Source organism: Culex pipiens, chromosome 2, assembly GCF_016801865.2.
Source record: "Culex pipiens pallens isolate TS chromosome 2, TS_CPP_V2, whole genome shotgun sequence".
Lineage (NCBI taxonomy): Eukaryota > Metazoa > Arthropoda > Insecta > Diptera > Culicidae > Culex > Culex pipiens.
Window position 1 is genome coordinate 215,875,226 of NC_068938.1, and position 22,107 is coordinate 215,897,332.

The following is a 22,107-nucleotide window of genomic DNA, read 5'->3' on the forward strand; positions in this document are numbered from 1 at the left end:
TATAGCTGTCGGCCACCATTGCTAGTACCAACCACTAGTGTCTTCCTTTTATCTACAAGGACTTCGCCGCCCTGGGCTCCTAAGTATATGAAAGTATGGCACGGAGCGACGGCGCCGAATACCCATATTTACACAAAGAATTTTAGACCGCCCGCCGCGGGATTCGAACCGGCGACCTCTGGATTGTGAGTCCAGTGCGCGGTCCGATTGATCCACACGGGCGGGACAATAGAGCCATAGAGAAGTATGGTCAAAAAATCTACCACCGAGTTATGACTTTTTGAAAAATAGTGATTTTTGAAAAAAAAATCGAATTTTCACACGAAATTTTTTTTTAATTTAAAATTGAATTTGCAATTGAAAAGTACTGTACAGATTTTTCGATAAAGGGCTCCGTTTTCAAGGTATAGCCACCGAAAGTTTGATTTTAGCGAAATATTTGAAGTTTTTCGATTTTTAAAAATAGTGACCATGAGTGACCATTTCTGCAAATATTTTTTTTGAAAAGTTCAGAAAATTTGATATAAAATTGTCTAAGAGACATTGCATATTGAACCTCTGGTTGCTGAGATACAGCGGCTTAAAGACAAAGAAACAGGAAAATTGAAGTTTTCTAAGTCTCACCCAACCACCATTTTAAGTCTCACCCAACCACCATTTTCTAACGTCGATGTCTCATGGTCGATATAGTAATGGTTGGATTTTCAATGTTAAAACATGAAACATTCGTGAAAACTTTCGATCTTTTAGAAAAAATTTTTAAAAAAAAATTTGAATCAAGACTAACATTTTAAAAGGGCCAAACTTGCACTTTTACGCCCCTTTTTTTCACAAAAAATATAATATTTCAGAATCATTACATGACGCCGTTCAACTTAACTTATTTTTTAATCTAAACAAGTCACCTTTCTTTTGCAAACTGGATAACTACAATCGGTTGAAACGGCGTCGAGTAACGGTTTTACAAAAAGTGTTTTTTTTTTTTGCATAAATCGTCAAAATTGTTATTTTTGGAACACCCTGAGACGGCATGAACCACCCTAATAGCCAAACAAAGTTATGTGTACAGTTATTTCGGGTAGAGAATTCCAGACCACATTAGAGGTTGATCCGGGCACTTGTGTTCTGGTCCATACCGTTTGCGTGGGAATTGTTGTATTGGAACACCGTAAATATAACAATTTTATTCAATAATACACTTACGTCGCTTTGCCGAATTTTGAGAGATGAACGACATTTTGTCAACTTGTTTATTTTTCTACAAATAAAATAAGGTTAAAACCAATCTGAGGATGTGTGATTTGTCCAACTAGAAATTATCGAAGTAGCTGTTAAGGACAATAAATGAATTAATATCACAGAATTTTGAAAATTTGCACCTTTTTGTATACTAAAATTGGAATAACTTTTCAGAGATTCGATGCAATACAAATCTCTCTTCGGCAAATTTATTCTACATTTTATTTGCTACAAATCTCAACTTTGTTAAACATGAGATGAATTAGAAAAAAAAAAATAGGAAAATACCTATTTCGAAGCTTTTATCGAACCTGACGACCAAGATAAACATTTTTCCATGGTGTAGGATGTTAAAGACATATTCAGAGAACTCAAAACTAATGTTTTGATGAAAAAAGACCAAAATTTTTCCAATTTTAGTGAGATATTTGACACTTTTTCGAGATTTTAGCTAATATTTATGGTACACCCAAGGAAAAATATATCTCAAAATCTGCAACAGTGGAATTGCTGCAGAAAATGTCACATTTTATAACATTTTTTGCTGCAAGCCCGTAGATCATTTTTGCCCGCGTGTTAACATTTCTGCGGTCTGCAGTTCTCACCAACACATATAATGCTGGCCCGTCCCTGAGCAACATTTCAGAGGGAAGATTATGTTGGTGCTCTTTCAATCTCATTTCATCAAGCGTCCATGGCGCGGTGGTAGCGTGTCGGATCAAAAACCAAGAAGTTGGTGGTTAAATCCTCGTTCTGTTAAGGTTTTTTTGTGAAATACAATCAAAAAGCTGTCGATAATTGTCGGTAACGGGCAAAAATGTCATACCCCTATATCGCAAAAAATGCATGAGGACAGTTTTCATGCAGATTCTGATATACTTTCATGCCGCCATATATCACAATCATGCGACCGCCGGTTGGGTGTATAGAAACTTCAAAATGAGATAATATCAATTTTCACCGATAGATGATTTTGATAAACAGTTTCCCTGACTGGGGACAGTCCCCCCAACAAGCTCCAGGGTGAATTAGCGAGGTTCATTCAAGTTCTATAAAAATAACCTTTAGACAAGCCGTGGCCTTAGGTGGTTGGTGCCTTCCTCACATTTAGAAGGTAATGCTATCCAAAATAGATACCGTAAACTGGGGTTAATCGGGACACATGGGGCGAATTGGGACAGCATTTTTAACCATGTTGGAGCACAATATTTTGATTTTTCTGGTTGGTTTCGGTTAGAACAGACTCAGGCCAACATAATGTGTACGTCCATTTCCAAATTTAAAAGCTTTAAGTGCTCTAAAAACTGCTGTCCCTATTCAGACTGTAGTCCCAATTCACCCCAGATTACGGTACAAAAGGGCGGACCTTTCAGTGTTCTATCAACTTGATTCATTATTCATAACCATCAGATTGGGTAGTCAGATCTTCATAATTCAGGGCACTTATGTGCTTATAACTTTTGATAGGGTTGTCAGATCTTCAATCTTTTGAACTCGTTGAAAAGGTCTTTTGAATACATTGCTAAAAATGTATAACATGACGGGGTTTCTCACAAAAACCACCCTTTTCACAATCTTCCGGACTTTTGTTGAAATCGTTTTGTTAGCATAACTTTTGAAGTACTTAACTAAACTTTATAATTTTCAATAGCGACTTATGAGACCCCAAGACGGATCGAATGAACGGTCCAAATCGGTTCAGCCAGTGCCGAGATAATTCAGTGCAAATTTTTTTGATCAACATCCCACCACACACACAGACATTTGCTCAGAATTTGATTCTGAGTCGATATGTATTAGGGTGGCTCGACATGATCGATTTTACAGAACAGGCATTTTCCGGTCCCGTTTGGGCCCCCAAACAACCCCCCAAAATTTGGGAGCGATTGAATTTGACTCGGCTTTCCGCAAAGCGATTCAAATTTGTATGGAAATTTGTATGGGAAAACCCTCTTTTTTACATTTTGATTTTTATAATTTTCATTTTTCACTCAATTTAAAAACTAACACCGTAGAAGTATAGTCCTGAATGTCCTCTAAAACTTTACCGAAGATAGTATGGTCTTATCTTGCTTCTGAAAAAAAATACAGAGTTTTTAAAAGAGGCATTTCAAAATAATTGCTGAAAATTATATTTCTTGCCAACACTGCCAGTACTTCGGTAGATATTTCGAAATCTTATTTTTTAAAGTAATAAGGAAGCAACCTAGCAAAATGGTGACTTAGGAAAAGTTGTTGTATATGAATGTGGCTTTTATTTAAAATTATTGACATGCAGGGTGACACACCTACAGGGTGTCAACCAAGCCCTAACTTCTACTGGTGAACTTTTAATGCGTTGGTGTCTTAGGAAAAGTTGTTAAGCTACTTATTCCAAGAAATTTTGACATGGATGGAAGACAGGGTAGCACATCTACAGTGTGTCAACCCATTTCTAGCTGGATGCTGAACAAAAATTCGTAAAAAGTCAGTTTTTCACATCAAATTTCCTGAGGAATCGATTGCGCATGATTAAAAACAGTTTACGATCTTGCAAATTTAATTTAACATATAAAATGATGGTCAAAAATTTTAAGTACAAGATTTAAAAAAAAAACATACCAATTAAAAAAATTATAACTCGTCTGAAAAAAATTCAAACTCCAAACTTCTGAATAGCTTAAAATGAGCAACTTGGCCAAAGACACCAAATCAATAAAAAAAGAATCTTGAAAAGTTTCAGTTTTTTTAATATTTACGTACCATTTCTGTATGAACAGCTGTCAAAATTTTATGGGTTAACCAACATCACAAAATGGCTTCTTTGGTGATAGGGAAGGCCTCCACAAAGTTTGATTTGAAAAAAAAAATGGTCAAAAATCATTTTTACAGAATAAATTCCATTATTCAGCTTCCTTTCATTTTATAGAGAAATTTACAGAAAAATACAACTGATCGAGAATTTGCCAAACTAGCATCTTAACTTTTTTATCATATTTTCAATCATGTGCAATCCATTCCCCAGGAAATTTTATGTAAAAAACTGACTTTTTACGAATTTTTGCTCAGCCTCCTTTTGCGTGGCAGGCCTAATTTGCGATTTGTACCCTTTTCGCCCACTTAACAGTGATAAAAAAGATATTTAAAAGAAGCTAAACATGGGTTGACACCCTGTAGATGTGCCACCCTGTCTTCCAACCATGTCAAAATTTCTTGGAATAAGTAGCTTAACAACTTTTCCTAAGACACCAACGCATTAAAAGTTCACCAGTAGAAGTTAGGGCTTGGTTGACACCCTGTAGGTGTGTCACCCTGCATGTCAATATTTTAAATAAAAGCCACATTCATATACAACAACTTTTCCTAAGACACCATTTTGCTAGGTTGCTTCCTTATTACTTTAAAAAATAAGATTTCGAAATATCTACCGAAGTACTGGCAGTGTTGGCAAGAAATATAATTTTCAGCAATTATTTTGAAATGCCTCTGAGTAATTCTCGCTGAAAGTGGACCACTATTTACACAAGGTGCTCAAAAATCAAAAGCAATGTACTTTTCCAATAGCCCCCACCAAGTTATGAATGAAACCATGTTTGGTTGGTTAAATTTGTCCTCACCTCGGCGCCACGAAGCTAAAACATTTTTTTAAATTGGTAATTTTTTGACTTAGGCGCGTTCACAAAATTGCTAATAACTTTGCAAAACTTCAACGAACCCTTGATGTTTAGGGGTGTTTTGGAAAGGAAATGAGCAGAGCTTTCGAATGCACTTGTCAGAAAAATACCGTTCCATACATTTTTAAGCCACAAAACACCAATGTATTTTTAAAAGTCATTTTTGAAGGCCGGCGCCCCGCTTTATCGAAAAACTGACAAATCCATTCGAAAGCTGAGACGATTTCACATAAAGGACCAATAAATCTAAGGTGTATGTTCCTCCTATCTTTTTTAATCTTATTTTGATTCTGCGAGCGCAGCGCTCCGTTCGCATTTCGGGCACCCAAATTGTTGCAATATGCTTGTCTCATTTTAAGGTTTTGTCAAAAAATATAGGTGCTCACTTTTTAAATGATAGTTTATTGTCCAAGGATCAAAATGCACTTTCGATAATTGACCAATATTTATGTTTTTGGGTTCTTCCAGGCAGAGTTCGGAAAACCCCTCACACTCACAAATCGAGTAGGCTTCCTCACAGAAAACACTCTCGATACTCACCGTGAGTGTGAGGGCTGAGTAAATTTACTCATATTTGAGTAAAATGAGGGCGTGAGTAGGCCGTTTCCAACAGTTTGTTATTTGTAGAATCAATGAACATATCAATCCAAAATCAAATGTCTTTATCAATCGGTTGTACATTCGAGGTAGCGTCAATGTCTATAAATCCGAAGGTTCTGTGTTGGTATTAATTAGGCATAATTATATTTTTTTTCGTTTTCTGTCTGGTATATTTTTTTCATTGCTGCAAAAGAAACCTTGGATTGTCGAAGTCCAGCGGCTGGCGGATGGGCAATTATTTTCATAATTTTAAGATGGACGACCGGTCGAAATCCGTTGTGGATTGACCTACCGCGGGATAAATCGGAGGCCGCAGACGGGGGCTTTTGCGGGTGGATGTTGGCAGCCATACCAAAAGAAGATGGCCGTGTTGTTGTGGGTAATGGTCACTCCCTTCGACAGCTGTGCAACTGTGGCCATTCCCGGTCGCTGTCAGTTCTACCAATATGTCTTGCCTAAGAACCAGGACACGCCAGTGGAGCCTCAGCGGATGCCGGTGGCCCTAGCCTAAAGCTGTCCAAAGCACTGGATCGGCTTTTTTAAATTTTCAGTGAACCTCCAAGCCAAAGCCACCGGCGGCTACTGCAACTTCTTCGGGATGTCCCGATTCTGCAGCATAACACATTTATACAACTGTCGACGACCAGGAACGGCCACTTACCTCAGCAACACGGCCATCCACTGTTGGTAAAGCTGTTAAAATCCACCCGCAGAGGCATCCTCCGTCTAAACAACCTCCGACCTATCCGTCGGTTTGACAAAACTGGCTGAAAAAAACAGATAAAAATCAGGATTTTAACCGAAACGAAAAAAAAAACTTCTATTTGATAGCACTGCGCCTCTACCATCAGGACTACTTTTCCGCTGTTGAGTGAGCATGAAATTCACCAATGTAGAGTTTGACATCTCGAAATTTGTTTTCTTAAATAGCCCTCATGAGCGCTCAAAGCCCTCTTTGTGAGTAAATGAGGAAGGCCCTCACACTCACCGAGAGTGTTGAGTAATTTACTCGCTGGTAACTTAGGGAGCGTTCTTTTATTACGTAACGCAAAAAAATGGATTTTTAGACCCCCTCCCCCCCCCCTCGTAACAAAATTTCCATACAAATTTTAAAAAAAATTGTATGGAGCGTAACACGGCCTTCGACCCCCCCTCCCCCCCTACTGCGTTACGTAATAAAAGAACGCTCCCTTAGTTTTTCCTCATGGTAGAGTAACTCGTGAGTGAGTTTCCGAACTCTGCTTCCAGGCAATTTAATGTCGAAAAGTTGTTTTTGTTTACTTTTTTTGTTGTTAAATGCTTATTTACAATTGGGTGGACATTTTTACAGTAAAACTAATGAATGTAGCATGAAGGAAATTTCACCACGAACATTTTTCTCGAGGAGAAAACGTAATTTCGATACTCCAGTGCCAAGATATTTTAGTTTTAGTGAGAAAAAAAAGTGCCAAGTTTATAAATTTCTCAGAATTAACAAGCACGGCCTATTATTTACATGCGGCATATGTTTTGGAGGCCAGAGTATGGTTTCTTAAAGATATTTTGGTCGCTGAATTCGGATCTGGAATCAAATTTCAGATAAACAGTTAAATTTGGAGCCACGCCCAAAAGTTATTTGCGGTAATATGCTGTAATTTTAATCGCTAGTGAATTCGGTCATATTTCATCTTTCGCTCAACTTTAATTGATATTTTACTCACGGATTTTTTTTTTATGAAGAATATATTTTTCAACTTCTGATTGTTTTTGAGAGGCCTCGTGGCGCGTTGGTTAGCGGCTTCGACTGCCGATCCTTAAGTGGCTATGGGGAATACACGCAAATAATATTTGACCGTGACTAAAATGTCACTGTTCACTGTTTATCTGAAATTTGATTCCAGATCCGAATTCAGCGACCAAAATATCTTTAAGAAACCATACTCTGGCCTCCAAAACATATGCCGCATGTAAATAATAGGCCGTGCTTGTTAATTCTGAGAAATTTATAAACTTGGCACTTTTTTTTCTCACTAAAACTAAAATATCTTGGCACTGGAGTATCGAAATTACGTTTTCTCCTCGAGAAAAATGTTCGTGGTGAAATTTCCTTCATGCTACATTCATTAGTTTTACTGTAAAAATGTCCACCCAATTGTAAATAAGCATTTAACAACAAAAAAAGTAAACAAAAACAACTTTCCGACATTAAATTGCCTGGAAGAACCCAAAAACATAAATATTGGTCAATTATCGAAAGTGCATTTTGATCCTTGGACAATAAACTATCATTTAAAAAGTGAGCACCTATATTTTTTGACAAAACCTTAAAATGAGACAAGCATATTGCAACAATTTGGGTGCCCGAAATGCGAACGGAGCGCTGCGCTCGCAGAATCAAAATAAGATTAAAAAAGATAGGAGGAACATACACCTTAGATTTATTGGTCCTTTATGTGAAATCGTCTCAGCTTTCGAATGGATTTGTCAGTTTTTCGATAAAGCGGGGCGCCGGCCTTCAAAAATGACTTTTAAAAATACATTGGTGTTTTGTGGCTTAAAAATGTATGGAACGGTATTTTTCTGACAAGTGCATTCGAAAGCTCTGCTCATTTCCTTTCCAAAACACCCCTAAACATCAAGGGTTCGTTGAAGTTTTGCAAAGTTATTAGCAATTTTGTGAACGCGCCTAAGTCAAAAAATTACCAATTTAAAAAAATGTTTTAGCTTCGTGGCGCCGAGGTGAGGACAAATTTAACCAACCAAACATGGTTTCATTCATAACTTGGTGGGGGCTATTGGAAAAGTACATTGCTTTTGATTTTTGAGCACCTTGTGTAAATAGTGGTCCACTTTCAGCGAGAATTACTCCTCTTTTAAAAACTCTGTATTTTTTTTCAGAAGCAAGATAAGACCATACTTTCTTCGGGAAAGTTTTAGAGGACATTCAGGACTATACTTCTACGGTGTTAGTTTTTAAATTGAGTGAAAAATTAAAATTATAAAAATCAAAATGTAAAAAAGAGGGTTTTCCCATACAAATTTCCATACCAATTTGAATCGCTTTGCGGAAAGCCGGGTCAAATCCAATCGCTCCCAAATTTTGGGGGGTTGTTTGAGGGCCCAAATGGGACCGGAAAATGCCTGTTCTGATTGAATTAGTCTATTTTGAATTTTTCCCATACAACTTCAAGCCACCCTAATATGTATACATGAAGGTGGGTCTTGGAAGTCAAATTAAGAATTTCGTTTTTCGAGTGATGTTATAGCCTTTCCGCAGTAAGGTGAGGAAGGCAAAAATTATCAGGATCAAGTCGAATCGTTTTGCACTCTTGGACAGAGTTGTAGGAAATAAAATTTACTACAAGAATCTCACACTTGGACAATTTTGGGTGAGACCCACGCCACCTGGCTGGAAAATACTGAAATGATGTTTTTCTGCATACATTTTTGCGATTTTCCCCATATAAACTTCAACGATAAAAAGCGACCACTAAACCTTAACCGATTTGGCTCAAAATTGGCACAGATACTTATTTTTGCCTAAGGAATCGAATCAGAGGGTATCCCTGATGTCGATTTTTTTTATTGTCACCCTTATGGACAGTCGGCAAATTTGTGTGAAAACATATATGGGCGAATCAATAAGGCAAAATGGCTTCTTTGATCACAAGGTCTACAAAATTCAAGGCAAATTAAAAATACAAAAAAAAATACAAAAAAGACTCATTTCAGGGAGAATTTCTCAATCATTAAAAACAAGTAAATTTTATGAAATAGTTTGATTGATTTTCAATTTATTTCAGACAGAAATGTTTTCTCTCCTTGCTCTTTATTACGATATCACTGCAGAATGACTGCTTCCTTTAAAAGTCTTGCCTAGAACGTGTAGTAGAAAAAAACACCTTCCGCTTGCTCATTTCATCGAGGTATATCCATTTCATTTTTTTTATTATTTTCAAATATGTATTCATTCATACGCACTATCGCGCCTTTCAATCACAATCGGTTTCCATTTCAACTCTAAATTACGTAGAAACACTTTCTAACGATTCCTCGAATTTCTCATTCAATGAGAAAAACACGCACTTCTAACAATTTTGACTCTTGCTCTAGTTCCTGTAACATAAAAATAAGTGTTAAATACGTATGCCTAGCAAATACTATCAACTTCTCTCTGCTCTAATTGATGTTTCAACGCGCTTCTTTGATTGCATTCTTTCCCTTACAAATCTAAACGAACACTCTGTTTTTGTAAGCTACGGTGTTCCTACCTTTAAATATATCAGAATATATATTTAGTACAGTACATTAAGTGGTAAGTCTTTTTCTTGCTCTTTTCAACCGGGAAAAGAAAGCTCTTCAACACTCTTGACTCTGTGTGTGTGATTGCACCAGTATTGCTGCTCTCGCGTGGGGTTTGTTTGTTTCTGTGTTTTGTGTGTGTGGGGTTTAAGTGTAATGTTTGCTGTGAGATGCTTTGGCCGTTTCGCTGATTTTGGTTTTGGGTTCTTAGTATACTAACGAGAGGTGTTGAACTTTTGCTTCTTGCCCAGAATCTTCATCAGGCTCTTGGACATGTAGTAGGGCTTCTCCTGGGTGCCGTCGTTGCGTTCGCAGTCTTCCACTAAAAAATAAAGCGTTTGAAATTAGTTCCAATTCCATCACCTTCTCCTTCAGCAGATACTTACAGAAGCACAGGAACAACGTGTCCACCGCCACCGAGTACACGCTAAAGAACACCGCCGCAATGATGTACGTCCCGACAAACACCAAAATGGCCGGAATGAACGCATAGTGCAGCTGCTTAGTCGCGGCGCCACTATCAAAGAACGTGTACGTAACCGCCGCCATCCCGCAAGCCAGCATCAGCTTCGACAGGAAGAACAAAAACCCGGTCACCTTGTCCACCGCAATCACCCTCAGAATATTCCTGGCCAGCAGGCTGAACGCGTCCTTGGCGCTGGAGCAAAAGTTCTTCCCATGAATCGCACACATAATGTACGCGTTCGTGTTCAGGAACTTCAAAAAGCTCTCCAAGCACCAGAAGCAGCACTTGCACAGACACAGCACCGCCTTCACCACCCCGTTATCGTACTTGCGCAGCTTGTGGTCGATGTACTCCAGCGCCGCCCGGATGATCTTGCAGATGGCGATGATGAGCGAGCCAAAGGCCAGCGTGCCCAGGTGGTAGCGGACGGTGCGCAAAAACCCGGTGGTCAGCACGAAGAAGCGCAGCTCCTTCTTGCGGAACGTCCAGTACCAGGTGGCGAAGGTGAACGCCAGGACCATGTCGCCGAACGCGGACACGAAGCAGATGCCCCAGAAGAAACCGACCACGTTGACGGCCTGCGGGAGGAGGAGGAGGAGAGAACAAAATTTGATGCAAAGTCAGGATTATTCTAAGTAGTTGAGATGGTGGATTTTTTAAAAGTTATCTAAAAATGTGCAATCCAAGATGGCACTGGTGGAATGGTCGTTTTGATCGATTTGGTAATTTTGATTGATTTAGTAATTTTGGTCATTTTGGTCAATTTTGTCATTTTTGTCGATTTGGTCGATTTGGTAATTTTGGTCGATTTGGTCATTTTGATAGTTTTGGTCATTTTGGTCTATTTTATCGTTTTAATAATTTTGGTAATTTTACCAATTTGGTCAAATTGGTCTTTTTGATCGAATTGGTTATTTTGGGCGATTTGGCCATTTTGGTCGATTTGGTCATTTTGGTCGATTTGGTCATTTTGGTAGTTTTAAACTTCATCATCCCGGTACGAGAATCGAACTCACGACCTCTGGATTGGGAACCCAGCACGCCGCTAGTCGAAACCCATCCCCTACCGGTCAGTACTCCCAGTGAGCATATTTACTCCTTTAAGGGATCTGACTTTGCCGAGCCAGACAGGAATCGAACCCATCACCTTCCGCTTATAAGGCGAAACCCGTAACCTCACGGCCACGGAAGCTCGGCAAGTTTTGGTCATTTTGGTAGTTTTGGTCATTTTGGTCGATTTGGTCATTTTGGTCGATATGGCCATTTTGGTCGATTTGGTCATTTTGGTCGATTTGGTCATTTTGGTCGATTTGGTCAAATTTGTCGTTTTTATCGATTTGGTCATTTTGGTCGATTTGGTTATATTGATAGTTTTGGTCATTTTGGTCAATTGGTCGTTTTGATCGTTTTGGTCATTTTGGTAAATTTTTTCGTTTTGATCATTTTGGTCGATTCGGTCATTTTGGTCGATTTGGTAATTTTGGTCGATTTGGTCATTTTGGTAGTTTGGGTCATTTTGGTCGATTTTATCGTTTTGATAATTTTGGTCATTTTGCCAATTTGGTCAAATTAGTCGTTTTGATCGATTTGGTCATTTTGGTCGAGTTGGTCAATTTGGTCATTTTATGCGATTTGGTTATTTTGGTCGATATTGTCGTTTTGATAATTTTGGCCATTTAGGTAATTTGGTCAATTTGGTCATTTTGGTCGATTTGGTCAATTTGGTCATTTTGGTCATTTTGGTCGATTTGGTCATTTTGGTCGATTTGGTCAAATTTGTCGTTTTTATCGATTTGGTCATTTTGGTCGATTTGGTTATATTGATAGTTTTGGTCATTTTGGTCAATTGGTCGTTTTGATCGTTTTGGTCATTTTGGTAAATTTTTTCGTTTTGATCATTTTGGTCGATTCGGTCATTTTGGTCGATTTGGTAATTTTGGTCGATTTGGTCATTTTGGTAGTTTGGGTCATTTTGGTCGATTTTATCGTTTTGATAATTTTGGTCATTTTGCCAATTTGGTCAAATTAGTCGTTTTGATCGATTTGGTCATTTTGGTCGAGTTGGTCAATTTGGTCATTTTATGCGATTTGGTTATTTTGGTCGATATTGTCGTTTTGATAATTTTGGCCATTTAGGTAATTTGGTCAATTTGGTCATTTTGGTCGATTTGGTCAATTTGGTCATTTTGGTCATTTTGGTCGATTTGGTCATTTTGGTCGATTTGGTCAAATTTGTCGTTTTTATCGATTTGGTCATTTTGGTCGATTTGGTTATATTGATAGTTTTGGTCATTTTGGTCAATTGGTCGTTTTGATCGTTTTTGTCATTTTGGTATTTTTTTCGTTTTGATCATTTTGGTCGATTCGGTCATTTTGGTCGATTTGGTAATTTTGGTCAATTTGGTCATTTTGGTAGTTTTGGTCATTTTGGTCGATTTTATTGTTTTGATAATTTTGGTAATTTTGCCAATTTAGTCAAATTGGTCGTTTTGATCGAATTGGTCATTTTGGGCGATTTGGCCATTTTGGTCATTTTGGTCGATTTGGTCATTTTGGTAGTTTTGGTCATTTTGGTCGATTTGGTCATTATGGTCGATTTGTTCATTTTGGTCGATTTGGTCATTTTGGTCGATTTGGTCATTTTTGTCGATTTGGTCATAATGATCGTTTTGGTAATTTTGGTAAATTTGGTAATTTTTATCGATTTGGGGATTTTTACCGTTTTGGTTATTTTGTTGATTTGGTCGATTTGGTCATTTTGCCGTTTTGGTCTTTTGATCGATTTGGTCATTTTTTTCGATTTTGTCATTTTGGTCGATTTGGTCATTTTGGTCACTTTGACCATTTTGGTCGTTTTGGTCATTTTGGCTAATTTGGTCGAATTGGTTGTTTTAATCAATTTGGTCGTTTTGATTATTTTGGTCATTTGGTCATTTTGTCGATTTGGTCATTTTGGTCAATTTGGTCATTTTGGTCGATTTGGTCATTTTGGTCGATTTGGTCATTTTGGTCAATTTGGTCATTTTGGTCGATTTGGTCATTTTGGTCAATTTGGTAATTTTGGTAGTTTGGTCATTTTGGTCGATTTTATCGTTTTGATAATTTTGGTCATTTTGCCAATTTGGTCAAATTAGTCGTTTTGATCGATTTGGTCATTTTGGTCGAGTTGGTCATTTTGGTCGATTTGATCAAATTTGTCGTTTTTATCGATTTGGTCATTTTGGTCGATTTGGTTATATTGATAGTTTTGGTCAATTGGTCGTTTTGATCGTTTTGGTCATTTTGGTAAATTTTTTCGTTTTGATCATTTTGGTCGATTCGGTCATTTTGGTCGATTTGGTAATTTTGGTCGATTTGGTCATTTTGGTAGTTTTGGTCATTTTGGTCGATTTTATTGTTTTGATAATTTTGGTAATTTTGCCAATTTAGTCAAATTGGTCGTTTTGATCGAATTGGTCATTTTGGGCGATTTGGCCATTTTGGTCATTTTGGTCGATTTGGTCATTTTGGTAGTTTTGGTCATTTTGGTCGATTTGGTCATTATGGTCGATTTGTTCATTTTGGTCGATTTGGTCATTTTGGTCGATTTGGTCATTTTTGTCGATTTGGTCATAATGATCGTTTTGGTAATTTTGGTAAATTTGGTAATTTTTATCGATTTGGGGATTTTTACCGTTTTGGTTATTTTGTTGATTTGGTCGATTTGGTCATTTTGCCGTTTTGGTCTTTTGATCGATTTGGTCATTTTTTTCGATTTTGTCATTTTGGTCGATTTGGTCATTTTGGTCACTTTGACCATTTTGGTCGTTTTGGTCATTTTGGCTAATTTGGTCGAATTGGTTGTTTTAATCAATTTGGTCGTTTTGATCATTTTGGTCATTTGGTCATTTTGTCGATTTGGTCATTTTGGTCAATTTGGTCATTTTGGTCGATTTGGTCATTTTGGTCAATTTGGTAATTTTGGTAGTTTGGTCATTTTGGTCGATTTTATCGTTTTGATAATTTTGGTCATTTTGCCAATTTGGTCAAATTAGTCGTTTTGATCGATTTGGTCATTTTGGTCGAGTTGGTCATTTTGGTCGATTTGATCAAATTTGTCGTTTTTATCGATTTGGTCATTTTGGTCGATTTGGTTATATTGATAGTTTTGGTCAATTGGTCGTTTTGATCGTTTTGGTCATTTTGGTAAATTTTTTCGTTTTGATCATTTTGGTCGATTCGGTCATTTTGGTCGATTTGGTAATTTTGGTCGATTTGGTCATTTTGGTAGTTTTGGTCATTTTGGTCGATTTTATTGTTTTGATAATTTTGGTAATTTTGCCAATTTAGTCAAATTGGTCGTTTTGATCGAATTGGTCATTTTGGGCGATTTGGCCATTTTGGTCATTTTGGTCGATTTGGTCATTTTGGTAGTTTTGGTCATTTTGGTCGATTTGGTCATTATGGTCGATTTGTTCATTTTGGTCGATTTGGTCATTTTGGTCGATTTGGTCATTTTTGTCGATTTGGTCATAATGATCGTTTTGGTAATTTTGGTAAATTTGGTAATTTTTATCGATTTGGGGATTTTTACCGTTTTGGTTATTTTGTTGATTTGGTCGATTTGGTCATTTTGCCGTTTTGGTCTTTTGATCGATTTGGTCATTTTTTTCGATTTTGTCATTTTGGTCGATTTGGTCATTTTGGTCACTTTGACCATTTTGGTCGTTTTGGTCATTTTGGCTAATTTGGTCGAATTGGTTGTTTTAATCAATTTGGTCGTTTTGATTATTTTGGTCATTTGGTCATTTTGTCGATTTGGTCATTTTGGTCAATTTGGTCATTTTGGTCGATTTGGTCATTTTGGTCGATTTGGTCATTTTGGTAGTTTGGGTCATTTTGGTTGATTTTATCGTTTTGATAATTTTGGTAATTTTGCCAATTTGGTCAAATTGGTCGTTTTGATCGAATTGGTCATTTTGGTCGATTTGGTCATTTTGGTCGATTTGGTCAAATTTGTCGTTTTTATCGATTTGGTCATTTTGGTCGATTTGGTTATATTGATAGTTTTGGTCATTTTGGTCAATTGGTCGTTTTGATCGTTTTGGTCATTTTGGTATTTTTTTTTCGTTTTGATCATTTTGGTCGATTCGGTCATTTTGGTCGATTTGGTAATTTTGGTCGATTTGGTCATTTTGGTAGTTTTGGTCATTTTAGTCGATTTTATCGTTTTGATAATTTTGGTAATTTTGCCAATTTGGTCAAATTGGTCGTTTTGATCGAATTGGTCATTTTGGGCGATTTGGCCATTTTGGTCATTTTGGTCGATTTGGTCATTTTGGTAGTTTTGGTCATTTTTGTCGATTTGGTCATTTTGGTCGATTTGGTCATTTTTGTCGATTTGGTCATAATGATCGTTTTGGTAATTTTGGTAAATTTGGTAATTTTTATCGATTTGGGGATTTTTATCGTTTTGGTAATTTTGGTCGATTTGGTTATTTTGTTGATTTGGTCGATTTGGTCATTTTGCCATTTTGGTCATTTTGATCGATTTGGTCATTTTTTTCTATTTTGTCATTTTGGTCGATTTGGTCATTTTGGTCACTTTGACCATTTTGGTCGTTTTTGTCATTTTGGCTAATTTGGTCGAATTGGTTGTTTTAATCAATTTGGTCGTTTTGATCATTTTGGTCATTTGGTCATTTTGTCGATTTGGTCATTTTGGTCAATTTGGTCATTTTGGTCGATTTGGTCATTTTGGTCAATTTGGTAATTTTGGTAGTTTGGTCATTTTGGTCGATTTTATCGTTTTGATAATTTTGGTCATTTTGCCAATTTGGTCAAATTAGTCGTTTTGATCGATTTGGTCATTTTGGTCGAGTTGGTCATTTTGGTCGATTTGATCAAATTTGTCGTTTTTATCGATTTGGTCATTTTGGTCGATTTGGTTATATTGATAGTTTTGGTCAATTGGTCGTTTTGATCGTTTTGGTCATTTTGGTAAATTTTTTCGTTTTGATCATTTTGGTCGATTCGGTCATTTTGGTCGATTTGGTAATTTTGGTCGATTTGGTCATTTTGGTAGTTTTGGTCATTTTGATCGATTTGGTCATTTTTTTTCGATTTTGTCATTTTGGTCGATTTGGTCATTTTGGCCAATTAGGTCGGATTGGTTGTTTTAATCAATTTAGTCGTTTTGATCATTTTGGTATTTTTTGTCGATTTGGTCGATTTGGTTATTTTGTTTTGGTAATTTTGGAAAATTTGGACGTTTTTATCGATTTGGTGATTTTTTATCGTTTTGGTGGATTTGGTAATTTTGGCCAATTAGGTCGGATTGGTTGTTTTAATCAATTTGGTCGTTTTGATCGTTTGGCCATTGTGATCAATTAGATAATTTTTGTCGAATCGCCAGATTTGCAGAATTTTTTTGCATAGGCTTTATGCTCAAACGTATTGTTTTACTATGTTAATCGTTGATTTCTTATGACATGATTTGCTCACAAAAAAAAAACGTTACTTAATCCACCTTTAGGTGGTTGGTGCCTTCCTCACATTCATAAAGTCAATACATTCAGTAAAAATAGCAACATTCCCTTAACATGTTTAACAAATCAACTTTATTACTCATTTCTTTTGATAGGGTTCGCAGACCTTTAATTTTTCTGGCTCATCGGCAAAAAAAACTATCCAACGATAGTTCACATGGAAGATTCAGACAATATTTTTATCACAATATCTGAAATCCGACCTCTAAAAAGTGTATGAATAACACTTAAGTGCTAATAACTTTTGATAGGGTTGTCAGATCCTCAATGTTTTGGGCTCATTGGAAAGGTCTTTTTAATACCTTTCTGAAAATGTATAACATGATAGGGTTTCTTGCAAAAACCACCCTTTTTACAATCTTCCGGACATACACCAAAATTGTTTTTTTAGCATAACTTTTGAAGTACTTAACTAAACTTGCTGATTTTAAATAGAGACCTATGGGACCCCAAGACGGATCGAATGAGACTAGTAGGTTCAAAATCCGTTCATCCAGTCCGGAGATAATCGAGTGACAATTTTTTTGTCCACCCACCTACACACATCCACACAGACATTTGCTCAGAACATAATTCTGAGTCGATAGGTATACGTGAAGGTGGGTCTACAAGGTTGAATTAAGAAGTTCATTTTCCGAGTGATTTTATAGCCTTTCCTCAGTAAGGTGAGGAAGGCAAAAATATTTTTTTACGGTTCTTCTACTCAAAAAAGTTTTTTTTTTAGATTTTCTTTTAATCAAGTTAAATGCATTTGCGTTTTTGTGATGTGCCCGACAATCTGTAAAATCTTGCATGCCTGGTCTTTTCGTCAATTTGATAATTTTGGTTGATTTGATAATTTTTCTTTTGGTCTTTTTGTCTTTTTCAGTAATTTTGTTTTGTTCGGTTGTTTTGGTAGTTTTGACCGTCAAATAGTATTTTGAAGTGTTGGCAATCTAACTTACTTTTTTAAACTAGTGATATCTAGAGTTTTGTTTTAAAAGGTCCTAGTAGCTGTGAAATTCTCTAAGTTGACCTTTTCAAAAAAAAAAATCTAGATGTCTCGATTTTCAATGTTACAAATTGTGCTACTCACATGAAAATACCCCACTTCCTTGGGACTATCAATCTCCTGAAAGTGGCACGCCGCATCCGTACAGATCCCCCCGCGGATCATCCTGTTCTGACAGTGCGCATTGAACGTGGTCGGATCGCAAATGTCCCCATCCCGGTACGCGTTATCGCACACACAGGACTGCGTCGCGTTCAATCCGTACACCCGGTAGACGGGCTCACCGATCGACGCCAGATAGAGTCCGACCACGATCGAGAACACAATTACGGCAATGTGCAGCAACCACGGGATGATCGGGAAGAAGACCGTTGAGAAGATGGCGCTGACGGCTCTAAAAAAATTGATTGGGGGTGAGTTTTGGGGTATTTTAGGGGGTGGGTCAGTACTAAGACTTACTTGCTTCCCTCTTTGACGAGCGCGATTGCGATCACGATACGTTTGCGCAAAACTAGCACCACCAGCAGCAGGACGACGAGCACGATCGACAGGATCACCAGGATCCAGAGCCACACCTTTTCCGACTTGAACCAGGACTCGACGAGCGAGCTCAGGTTGGGCGAAACGTTCACGTGGTTCTCGACCGGGTGCTTGCTGATGTAGTCGTACCTGGTGTAGCTGTAGTACACGCCGTAGCTGAGCGCCGCGATCACGCCGAGGATCGAGATCCAGACCATCGGCTTGGCGACCCAGCGCAGCATCGTGATGAACAGCAGGCTGGCGATCAGCGAGAGGACCAGGATGACGATCACCAGGCGCCACGTCTCCAGGATGTCCTCGACGACCATCTGGCCGGTCTGTTTTTTGAGTTTGAAGAAGTGACGTTAGAATTGGGATCGGATGGAGGGTCAGACGGGTTAGTTTTTGAACGCACTCTGGTTAGATCAAATCTACGCGGGTTAGTTGTTTTGAAGGTAGAGTGAGATACTTTACAGTGTGATCGCGATTTTTTTTTGTTGGAAACCTACCCCGGCGAACAGCTTAATGTTCGCGATCGCGTCGACGATGTCGGCCGGAATGTCCTTCAGCTGTTCCAGGTCGGGCAAGCAACGTTTGGAGACTACGCGGGCGCGGGTTTCGTGATGTGTATGAGAGAAATAGCATAAGTACGGCATGAGGTGTGAAGGAATAGGTGCAGAGTTCTAGCATTTTGGTTATCTAAGGGGGGTTATTTCAAGGTGTTATGAGTTTGAGGTTAGGTTCAAGAGGAGATCAAAGTAGCCACACAGCCAAATCGGGATTAGTCCGCACACTACGATCATGCACACGTGGGTCAGTCTAGAGCGCAGTAGGCCGTGCGACGAACCTGGTGGACTCTGGTATCGTTGGTCACGTGGGACAGCAGGTTGTCCACGTACCGCGCAAAGTAGGACTGTAGCCGGGTCATCCGCTCCTCAAGCAGTTGCCGGCCCAGCCGGCGGTTGTTGGAGCAGTCTTTCATCTCGGCGGACATCTGTTTACCGTTCCGAATGCCGGAATCCTGCTGCGGAGGAGCAACGGGCAGTTGGTACTGCTGGCGAACCTTGGGTGGAATGTACGGACACTCGGTGTCCGGAAGGTCGGAAATACACCGCTTCGCAACTGAAATTAAGCTCGTTGGTCAACATTCACTACTTTCTACCACAATTTTGAGGTTAGATCATGAGCTTCAATTTCATTCTATTGGTTAGACGACATCGATCATGGCAGACAAGATGCAACAACAATCAAGGGATAGGAGGTCGAGGAGGGGTAGATAACCAATTGGAAACTATCGATCTTGATACTTACATGGGACACTCTTGAGGTAATACCTGGCGCAGTGACCTCGATCGATGTGCTCCTGAATCTCCGAACAGCTCAACGAACCCTTATCATTCGGCACAGTCTGATCGCAGATTAGGTTCTTCCGGAACTCGTCCAGCTTTCCAGCGTTACAAGCGTTCAGCTCAAAGCCGAACTGCACACTCGGACATTTGCTCACGCAAACCTGCGGAGTCTTGCATCCGTACAACGGAACGTCGTACTTGGCACACTCGCTAATGTCAAAGAAGAACAGGTACGGTTTGTCCTGAACTTCGCTGTCAACGCCACACTTCAGCCCCTTGGAGTCCGTCGGCACGAGCAGCCGATCCAAGTCGCCATGGTGCAGAGCTGCGCGCGCAAGGTAGGCCATGATTAGTTCAAAGTTACTTCACCGCTTCTCAACACTTACCGTAGTAGGCCACGAAGCCCCAGCCAGCTAGGAACGCGACAAACAGAAACAGGCACGGAATGTCCGTGCATGATCGCTTCGACAGTGGTCCCTTGAAGTCGGGATCGAACTTTAGGGGTTGACCTGGAAAAAGATAGGAAAAAAAACACAAATTTAGTACCGATTCTAGCGCGGATTTGAAGATATCAAGTGCTTGCGAACTAGAAATCTTACTTTCCGACGGATGCAGCTCGTCGTCCACAGTGTGGTGAACTATCGAGTCGGAAGATCTACAGCAGAGACCCATTTTCCTAAACCCTTGCTCTAGACTTAGGCGAGCACTTTTTTCAATTAAATCACCGTAGAGAAAAGAGTTCAAGCGCAACTGATAACCATTTCGTGGGCTACCTCACTCGCTCTTATCACTGTTTTGCAATCAAAGTAATTGAATAGAGCTAAATAATATTCGCAGAAAGAAAAACAATCAATATTTGCGTTTGAATTGCGACATCAGTACACGCAAACACGTAATTTCATCCCATTTCTTCAAAGAGTTTTCCCCGGCAAACTTTCACAGCGCCACATAGTAGGCTCTGGTAGAGCTAGAATACTTATGATGACGTCATGGTAAATAAACACACTGTGTGCGAGGGTTCGTTCGTGCAGGTATCGGAGCTACTGCTGCGCTGATATGCGGCCAAAGCCTGCTGGGGCCGAGACAAACTGATGACAAATCGGCGCAACTGCTTTTCGGTTATCTTTTGTACAGGTGTGAGTCGATTCTGTTGCTTAGGTTTTGGTTAAAAGTATACTTTTATAAAAAAAAATAAATAAACCTTTTTTTAATCTTCAAATTCCATATCAGACTTTAAATACTTTCCGATCAACTGGTTCAATGTTTTAATTATTTGTAGACGGATGATGCAATTATTCAGCTTATCTTTTTCCCAGCATTATCAGAAAACTGCTATCCCACATTCAAGGTTAATCATATGCCATTTTCTGGGCTAAAAATTCTTACTAGAAGACCTATAAATTTTCCCTTCTTAGCATCCTGCAAAGTAAATTTTGAAAAAAAATGTATAAGATGAGGATAAACATAACATTTAACAACAATAAAAACTTTTTTTAATCATTTCAAGCTTCGATTACCCGAAAGCCTCAGACAAATTTCACTTCGAATAATCGAAAAGTCAAATTCGCGGCCAAAATAACGGTAATGAAATATTGTTTGTCTTATTTTTATTTTGAATTTGAGCTGAAAATAATGTGCGTCCATAACCAGAGGGCTCTGAAGCTTCTTGTTGTGGGGGATTGTGGTAGGACTTAAAAAAACAACTCAAATTTGACTAAAATGTGTTCACAAAACTCGATTTTAGTAGTAAAAGTTAAAAAAATAAAAAAACAAAACAAAAACAAATTAAAAAAATATCGCAAAATGCAAAAAATATGAATGCAAAAATATAAAAGGATAAATAAAAAACTACTCTATCAAAAAGGGCTTGATGACATGCATTAGACATGTTTACATTCCTAATTTTTTAATTTCATAAAATAAAAAAAAACTACAGAATTTTTTTTTTGCAGATTTCCATCAAGAGTTTATTAACTTTCGTCATTTTGAGCAGCTTTTTCAATCTATCTTAAATTTTACTTTTTATGTTTCATATAGTTTTTCATGCATTTATCATTTCTAGTTTTTGTTTTCTGAATTGGTAGTTTTAGGCTTATGTGGCTTTTTTATGCTTTTTGAAATATATTTTTATTAGAAAATTATTTTTAATTTTGTAAGGTTAATAAAAATTAATTATCACAAAAAAGGTTTTGTAGGTTTTGGATTGAAGACTATCATTTCAAATGGGCCTAATTTTAAATATTTTGCCCTTCTAAAATGTTAGTCCAGATTCCAAAATAGGAGGCTGTTTGGGTGAGACTTCGAAAACTTCTATTCAATGTTTGATTTTCCTTTTTCCGCTGTATCTCTGCAACCAGTGGTCAAATCTTCAAGGTTTCTTGGACAACATATAAGGTAATTGTATAAACTTTTCGAAATTTTGCAAGCTGTTTTTTTTTTAAATCAAATTTTAGATGACCATGTTTCGAAAATGGTGTTATTT

The 22,107-nt window shown here is 38.0% G+C and overlaps 1 protein-coding gene across 3 annotated transcripts in view; it reads right to left on the bottom strand.

Moving 5' to 3' along the window:
* Positions 1-9,817: 9,817 nt before the first annotated feature.
* Positions 9,818-22,107, bottom strand: part of LOC120430866 (choline transporter-like 2) — a 32,998-nt gene continuing 20,708 nt past the window's right edge. Inside the window, exons 1-8 of one of the 3 annotated variants that reach the window (XM_039595990.2) lie at positions 20,225-20,457; positions 20,012-20,134; positions 19,588-19,950; positions 19,124-19,398; positions 18,217-18,614; positions 17,842-18,151; positions 10,160-10,817; positions 9,818-10,095 (exon numbers count right to left, since the gene is read on the bottom strand). In XM_039595990.2, coding sequence (XP_039451924.1) covers positions 9,989-10,095; positions 10,160-10,817; positions 17,842-18,151; positions 18,217-18,614; positions 19,124-19,398; positions 19,588-19,950; positions 20,012-20,134; positions 20,225-20,297 — 2,307 coding nt within the window. In that variant the 5' untranslated portion in view covers positions 20,298-20,457 and the 3' untranslated portion in view covers positions 9,818-9,988. Of the gene's footprint in view, positions 10,096-10,159; positions 10,818-17,841; positions 18,152-18,216; positions 18,615-18,785; positions 18,878-19,123; positions 19,399-19,587; positions 19,951-20,011; positions 20,135-20,224; positions 20,458-22,107 lie in introns of those variants that run through there. The other 2 variants (XM_039595993.2, XM_039595991.2) reach the window with 2 other exon arrangements.